The sequence below is a fragment of the Haematobia irritans genome, chromosome 5 (genome assembly GCF_050003625.1).
Source record: "Haematobia irritans isolate KBUSLIRL chromosome 5, ASM5000362v1, whole genome shotgun sequence".
NCBI lineage: Eukaryota > Metazoa > Arthropoda > Insecta > Diptera > Muscidae > Haematobia > Haematobia irritans.
Genome location: NC_134401.1, coordinates 83,822,210 through 83,829,749, shown reverse-complemented (window position 1 = coordinate 83,829,749; position 7,540 = coordinate 83,822,210). Strand labels below are relative to the sequence as shown.

Genomic DNA, 7,540 nt, shown 5'->3' with positions numbered 1-7,540 from the left:
CGCAGGGAAAAAATTTGGCTGCAATGAAGAGGTGATCGCCGAAACTGAGACCTATTTTGAGGCAAAACCAAAGGAATACTACCAAAATGGTATCAAAAAATTGGAAGGTCGTTATAATCGTTCTATCTATCGTTCTCTTGAAGGGAACTATGTTGAATAATAAAAACGAATTTTGACAAAAAAATGTGTTTTCCTTTGTTATACCGGGGACTTATCAGCCAAAATGAAAAATTATTTTTTTGTGTTGTAAGCCAGGACGTTTTTCTCGATTTTGTACATTTAATTGATCCAAAAGGTTGCAATAATACTTTGAATTTATTGTTTTACCCTTTTGCAGATAGTCAATCAATAAAATACATTTGAAGTGCCAAAAAATCCATTATTTGAAGCACTTCCTCCAGCTTCAGTCCATTGTTTGGATTGTTCTTTTGTCTCTGGAGTATAGTGGTGGATCCATGTCTCATCAACTGTTATGAAACGACGCTTAAAATCCATTTTATTTCGCTTAAAACGATCCAAACAAGCTTGAGAAATGTTCATTCTCATGCGTTTTTGATCGACTGTAAACAAATGCGGCACCCATCTTGCAGAAAGCTTTTTCATCTGTAGTCCTTCATGCAAATTTAAATGGACTCAATCATTTGAGATACCCATGATATTAGGAATTTCACGCACTTTTATTCGTCGATCATTTAATACCATATCATGCACTTTGGCTACAATTTCTGTTGTTGTTGCTGTTTTTGGACGTCCACTACGTGGTTCATCTTCAATGCTTGTACGACCACGTTTAAATTCAGCAACCCAATTTGTTACTGTTGCATATGAAGGAGCACTTTCACCTTACACATTCACCATATCATTATGAATTTCTTGTCCTGATAAACCTTTTTTATGTAAATATTTAATGACAGCACGCATTTCTAATTTTTCCATTGTTAAAAAATTGCGGACGCGTCTTTTTTGAACACTTGTTACTATATGAAGGAGTTGCCAGATCGAAACAAAATTTAACATGTGTTCATAACAGAGATGGAAGTTTCCAAAACACTTAAAACTTGTCTGTTTATACCGCGCTTTTTGTGCTAGGCTAATAAGTTTCCGAACTGCCCCCGTAGATGCATGAAAAGTAGTGCTGTTTTCCTTCACGCCAACAATGCTATACTCAAGATTATATATCACTTCTGAACAATATTTCTATTAAAATGAGCAATTATATCAGCGCTATGTAGAAGCTGCTCTAAATCGAGACATCGCCCACTAAAATCAGCGCTGATTCGGTTGTTTTGTAAGCAGTTGGTACTGCCTCCCCTTACAATCCTGCTGAAATAGTGCTCCATTTTTTGCTGGGGAAGCTTTGTAACACTTAGAAATGTCACCAGCATTACTGAGGTGGGATAATCCACCGCAGAAAAACTTTTTTTGGAAGCAGGAATCGAACCCACGACCTTGTATATGCAAGGCGTGCATGCTAACCATTGTACCACGATGGCTCCCTTCCACGAAGCATTGTTGAAACCAAGAAATTGTAATGCCCTGTTATACATTTATAAATGCAGTTCAGGAAATTACACCCTCACCTCATTTAGTTTAACATAGTTCATATTGATCTTATGTGTACGGTTCTTGAACTTTATATCCACGTTTAGTTCATAAAATGTATTAGACATACTTAAAAAAGGAAAATTTCATTGGGCTGTGGAAAATTTCGAAAAATATAGAATTTAACTACAATTAAATAATTTTTTTTGCAATAAAAATAAGTTAAATTTAGCGTTAGTTTAACTACGGAAATTTTCTTCGGTATTCTCCATATTGTGCAATATGGAAATTCTAGACTATTGTTGTCTACAGGTACATGGAAAACATTTGCAAAAGTTATTCATTGGTTATATTGTTTATCTCGATTATCAATTATATTCCGAACCAACGTAAAAATATTGAAATTAGTCTTGTACTCGCCGTCATGGTGTTTGTTAAAACAGATGAGGTGTTTATTTGGATAAAGTCTGGAGATCTGGCATTGTTCCTTCTGTTAAGTCAATTCGATTTCGTAATACCAATTTCATATAAATAGATCCAATAGGGGTACTATCGATCAACATTCTCATCATGAAGTATTTCGTAGTTATTGGAATCTTAGCTCTCTCAGCTTTTTGCCAGGCCCAAGTGAGTATTACTTTATAGAACTGCCAGAGAATGATTTCTGTGAATAGCAGTCATTACATTACTTACAGAACGGTTTGTCTGGCCGCCGCCAACATGGTGGCCAAGGACTTTCTGGATATTCTGGAGATAACGACTGGGGATATTACGGTGAAGCAGGTGCTCCCGGATCGGACTACTTTGGTTATTCAGGCCAATGGGCTCCCCTAGACTTTGATTATAACAGCCTACCTGGACTATCGGGATATAACCATGAGCAACAAGATTATGAAGAAGATGGTTTTCGCCATGTACGCAGCGTAGTTCCCCAAGAGTTGGAAATGGATAAAGGCGAATCTACCAACCCCGCTGTTGAAATGGATGGTGCTAAGGAAGATTCTGAAAAATCCGAAAATGTGGAAGACTCTAAAAAACCTCAAGATATGGAGGACTCTGAAAAAACTGAAGACAAAGAAGACTTGGAAAACTCAGAAGATTTGGAAGACTCCGAAAACTCCGATAATATGGAAAACTCTGAAAAATCTGATAATGATCAACATGATAGTGTTCCATTAAACCTTGGCAATCTAAATTGGGATGATGTGGAAAAACATACTCCTGGAGGTAGCGAAAATTCTCGTCCCAAGTTTGGATTTCCAGGCTCCGAAAATAAACATGCTCGTGGATTTAGAAAATTCGTGAGAGGGCTCGCTTCATTATTTGGATTTCCTACCAATCTTGGAAGAAATCTTCTTCATGTTTAAATAAACTAATCATATGACAGTTCCTTTGCTATAAACTTTGTAACAAATAAAAGGATTATGAATAAATATTTGCAAACATAACTTCATACACATTATTAAATTTCAAGAGGACCATTTGAAAACTGAATTTTTAGTTCGGTCATGAAATTAAATCGGAAGATAAATTTATATAGAAATTACGTCAGATTATGATGATTTGCTCTGTTTGCCGAAGACTTTACAGAAATGTGAGATGAGGATCATAACAAAAAAAACATTATAACTGATTTTATGGAAGCATGTTCAAATTTCCAAATGTCTCTATATGTTTTTTGGACATGATGGATTTTTACCAATATAGTGTAATGATTGAGATGAGTAGATTATACAATAAAGGGAACTGATGGGGATGTGAAAATACTAGGGCTGTCATTCGGGATAAATAACGCCCTGAAATCCCGGGATTTTCGGGACGGGATTAAATGCAAATCCCGGGATTTTTTGGGATCCCGAAAAAATAAACCCAATTTGTTAAATTTGTGGCTTTTTGAGGTTGTTTATTAATAAATTGGGGTCTTAATTCATTGCAAACGGGCCTTAGATGTCATACCCACAAAATGAGACAAATGAGAATAAACATTTATGGTACACATTGAGTAAGAATTTATTTATTTTATTTATTTATTATTTAATTTGTTATAATTACAAATTACAATAAACTTATTTATATGGGCACTAGCAACTAGAGGCTACCGGCCTAACGAATTTATTATACACGAGGTCTACTATCTATAAACAGCAAAATTTCATGAAAAATTGATCAGGTCCTCCTTTGAACAATAAGTCCAAGTGAAATGGAATTCGTGCCACATAAAATAAAAAACAATGATAAAAGGTCCGTCGACAATATGGCAAGAATGCGTTTATCTGATAAAAATTTGGATTGTAAGGGAGAGAGGCACTACCAACTGCTTGCAAAACAACCGAATCAGCGCTGATTTTTGTGGGCGATGTCCCGATTTAGAGCAGCTTCTACATAGCCCTGTTATATTTTTTTAATCCAACTATTTCTCATTTAAAAATTTTGAGACAAAAATTTCAAAATTTCTCAGCTCCGCTAATGATTTGCACGGAAGCATATACAAAGTTTATGATATTGTCAGACAAAGATTTTTAACACAATACGATATGTGTGAGTGTTTGGAAGCTAGTGGAATCGATATGTTAATGTGTTATAACATAATATGTTCAGGTGAATTTTGTTTAAGACAAATAATGTTTGCACACAAGCATATAGTTCTTACAACAAATGTTCAAAAACGATTTGTTTGGGAAAGTTTAACATAATGATAGCATAATAACTTGCCGCGAAACAACATATTTTTACGGCATTTGAAAACACGTTTTATGCTCTCATTAAAATTAAGCTTTATATGTAATTTAACTCACATAAAGAAATTGAATTCAATTGCTAGCATTTATTTCTCCTTAAGGTACGTAATACGCTTGTTTTTCATAATAAATAAAGTAATTTCGGGGTTACATTAATAGCTCGTTTTAAATTTAAAAATTTCATGCTTTGGATAGGAGAAGGTTATTGTCCCTTTTTTCCTTTTATTCAAACTAGAAACCTTAAGTCAATGATTGAAATTCTTTTTCCAATTAAAAATATTAATTGGTACAATTAACTTTTTCATCAAAAGAAGAGTAAGACAGTTGTAAAATAATGTTTCTTTTAATCCTTAATTAATTTTTTTTTAAATGTCGTTTATATTTTTTACATAGTTTCGTTTTTAATTAAAAATTTATTGAATTTTGCAATCCACATCAATTTAAAATTTAATTGAATCAAATAAAAAATTAATTGAAATTTGTTAATGAAATCAATTAATTAAACTGTGATTGATACCATCATTTTTTGATTGAATCAGAAAAAAAATTTTGTGTGTATATATATAATTATTAATATCTTTCAAGAGGAATCCTACTGTGCATCACTATCGATGCACTAATCAATGCAAATTGATTACTATTTATGTCACTTTTTCCTAGTCCCGTTAGCGGAACGGAACTAATGGGAGAGATATCTTAAAGGAATTAAAATTTCCAACGCTAGCATGAGTCAAGTGTATACCAGAAAAGTTGTTTTATTCCGTAGAAGATCATTTAAAGAAGTTCAAAAAACAAGAAAATGGTAATGAGAACACAGTGTTTCTGAAATCAATTCATTATAAGCAGCGCTTCATTTTATAAAAGTTCAATATATTATAGCTAGGTTAGATGGTATATATTTTAAGACTTTTCATTGCTTTGTTGTTTTTGGTTTCAGTCGTTTTGTTTCCAAATGCATTCATCATCTAATGGCCAGTTTCTCATCCTCCGATTAATTTTAACCGGTGGATAGACCTCCGGTTAGTAAAATTTTTGTATGGGATCAGCTGTTTTATCAACACGATAAATAATAACAAGACATTGAGAAACTGGCCCTAAGATTCGCATTCGAGACTGTTGTTGTACGAAGAACATTTAACGTAACTTAGTACATGTATTAACATATTGGCTTATTTGGTAGGCTATCATTGCTGACTTTCCCATCAGTTCCCTTTATTGGGTGATCTTCTCATTTCAATCTTTACTGCAAAAAATCAATCATGTCCAAAAAAGATATTCTGTAGAGACATTTGGAAATCTGAACATGCTTCCATAAAATCAGTTATAATGTTTTTTTTTTTTATGATCCTCAGCCTTCAGCCCCAAAGCCTTCGGCAAACGGAGTAAAACATCATAATCTGCATAATTCCTTTACAAATTGATCTTCTTCAGGAAGACTGAACTGAAAATTCAGTTTTGAAATGATCCGCTTGAAATTTAATATGTATACGATGTTATGTTTGCAAATATTTATTCATAATCCTTTTATTTGTTACAAAGTTTATAACAAATGGATTGTCATATGATAAAATTATTTAAACATGAAGAAGATTTCTTCCAAGGTTGGTAGGAAATCCAAATAACGAAGCAAGCCCTCTCACGAATTTTCTAAATCCACGAGCATGTTTATTTTCGGAGCCAGGAAATCCAAACTTTGGACGAGAATTTTCGCTATCTCCAGGAGTATGTTTTTCCACATCATCCCAATTAAGATTGCCAAGGTTTAATGGAACACTATCATGTTGATCATTATCAGATTTTTCAGAGTTTTCCATATCGTCGGAGTTTTCGGAGTCTTCCATATCTTCAGAGTTTTCCAAGTCTTCTTTGTCTTCAGGTTTCTCAGAGCCCTCCATATCTTGAGGTTTTTCAGAGTCTTCCACATTTTCGGATTTTTCAGAGTCTTCCTTAGCACCATCCATTTCAACAGCGGGGTTGGCAGATTCGCCTTTATCCATTTCCAACTCTTGGGGAACTACACTGCGTACATGGCGAAAACCATCTTCTTCATAATCTTGTTGCTCATGGTTATATCCCGATAGTCCAGGTAGGCTGTTATAATCAAAGTCTAGGGGAGCCCATTGGCCTGAATAACCAGAGTAGTCCGATCCGGGAGCACCTGCTTCACCGTAATATCCCCAGTCGTTATCTCCAGAATATCCAGAAAGTCCTTGGGCACCATGTTGGCCGCGGCCAGACAAACCGTTCTGTAAGTAATGGAATGCCTGCCATTCACAGAAACCTTGATATTTCTATAAAGTAATACTCACTTGGGCCTGGCAAACAGCTGAGAAAGCTAAGATTCCAATAACTACGAAATGCTTCATGATGAGAATGTTGATCGATAGTACCCCTATTGGATCTATTTATATGAAATTAGTATTACGAAATCAAATTGCATGAACATAATGAACAATGCCAGGTCTCCAGACTAATTGAAATATTTATACGCGGGGTCAGAATATAAGTGATAAACGAGATAAACAATGTAACCAATGAATAACTTTTGCAAATATTTTCCATGCAAGAAGAAAATATGGCCCAGTGTGTTTGCTTTCAAACTATATGATCCGCGCTTCGATTCCACGGTTGCCACAGTTGGTAGAATTCTACCAACAAATTTTTTTACTGTTTGGTAGATGGTTGAAAAGGGTGATACGGTCAAAATTTGGTCAATATAAACTTGACGTATTTCTTTCAATTTTGCATTTAAAAAACCTGAACACCCCTCATTTTGAAGGTGTGTGTGTAGAATGTTGCTCCTATTTTGATTTTGGAATTCACTCTTCAGTTGTCAAAATGTCGTCCAAGCAAGAAGAGCAGCGTATCAAAATTTTGCTCGCGCATCGCGAAAATCCGAGCTACTCGCACGAAAAGCTGGCAAAATCGCTAAAAGTTGCCAAATCAACCGTTACAAATGTAATTAAAGTGTTTGGGGAATGTTTGTCGACAGCCAGGAAGTCTGGATCGGGGGGAAATCGAAAACCGGAAGCCGCTGAGACGACAAAGAGAGTTGCCGGTAGTTTCAAGCGAAACCCTAACCTCTCTCTCCGAGATGCCGCAAATAAGCTGGGTGTATGGTCTACAACCGTGCATCAAGCCAAAAAACGAGCCGGACTATCGACTTACAAGAAGGTAGTGACTCCAAATCGCGATGATAAACAATCCCGGTGGTAATGGACGACGAAACCTACGTCAAAGCCGACTACAAGCAGCTTCCG

The 7,540-nt window shown here is 35.2% G+C and overlaps 2 protein-coding genes across 3 annotated transcripts; one reads left to right on the top strand and one right to left on the bottom strand.

Moving 5' to 3' along the window:
* The first annotated feature begins 2,009 nt into the window (after window positions 1–2,009).
* On the top strand, window positions 2,010–2,990 carry LOC142241449 (uncharacterized). 2 transcript variants are annotated; one of them, XM_075313219.1, is made up of 2 exons: window positions 2,010–2,169; window positions 2,238–2,990. In XM_075313219.1, exons 1-2 carry the CDS (start codon window positions 2,113–2,115, stop codon window positions 2,907–2,909), a joined length of 729 nt encoding a protein of 242 aa, XP_075169334.1. In that variant the 5' UTR covers window positions 2,010–2,112; the 3' UTR covers window positions 2,910–2,990. The 2 variants fall into 2 exon arrangements, with proteins under 2 accessions (XP_075169334.1, XP_075169333.1); XM_075313218.1 differs by having other exon boundaries at window positions 2,027–2,169; window positions 2,220–2,990.
* Window positions 2,991–5,773: 2,783 nt separating this feature from the next.
* Window positions 5,774–6,749, bottom strand: LOC142238236 (uncharacterized). The gene is made up of 2 exons (XM_075309828.1): window positions 6,590–6,749; window positions 5,774–6,526 (listed from the first exon to the last, which is right to left on the bottom strand). Exons 1-2 carry the CDS (start codon window positions 6,644–6,646, stop codon window positions 5,855–5,857), a joined length of 729 nt encoding a protein of 242 aa, XP_075165943.1. The 5' UTR covers window positions 6,647–6,749; the 3' UTR covers window positions 5,774–5,854.
* Between the last annotated feature and the right edge of the window lie 791 nt (window positions 6,750–7,540).

Coding starts and splice junctions, on each gene's coding strand:
- LOC142241449 (XM_075313218.1), top strand. CDS start 2,113: ATGAAGTATTTCGTAGTTATTGGAATCTTAGCTCTCTCAGCTTTTTGC. Junction 2,170..2,219: donor CAGCTTTTTGCCAGGCCCAA/GTGAGTATTACT, acceptor TGTGAATAGCAG/TCATTACATTACTTACAGAA.
- LOC142238236 (XM_075309828.1), bottom strand. CDS start 6,646: ATGAAGCATTTCGTAGTTATTGGAATCTTAGCTTTCTCAGCTGTTTGC. Junction 6,527..6,589: donor CAGCTGTTTGCCAGGCCCAA/GTGAGTATTACT, acceptor CATTACTTACAG/AACGGTTTGTCTGGCCGCGG.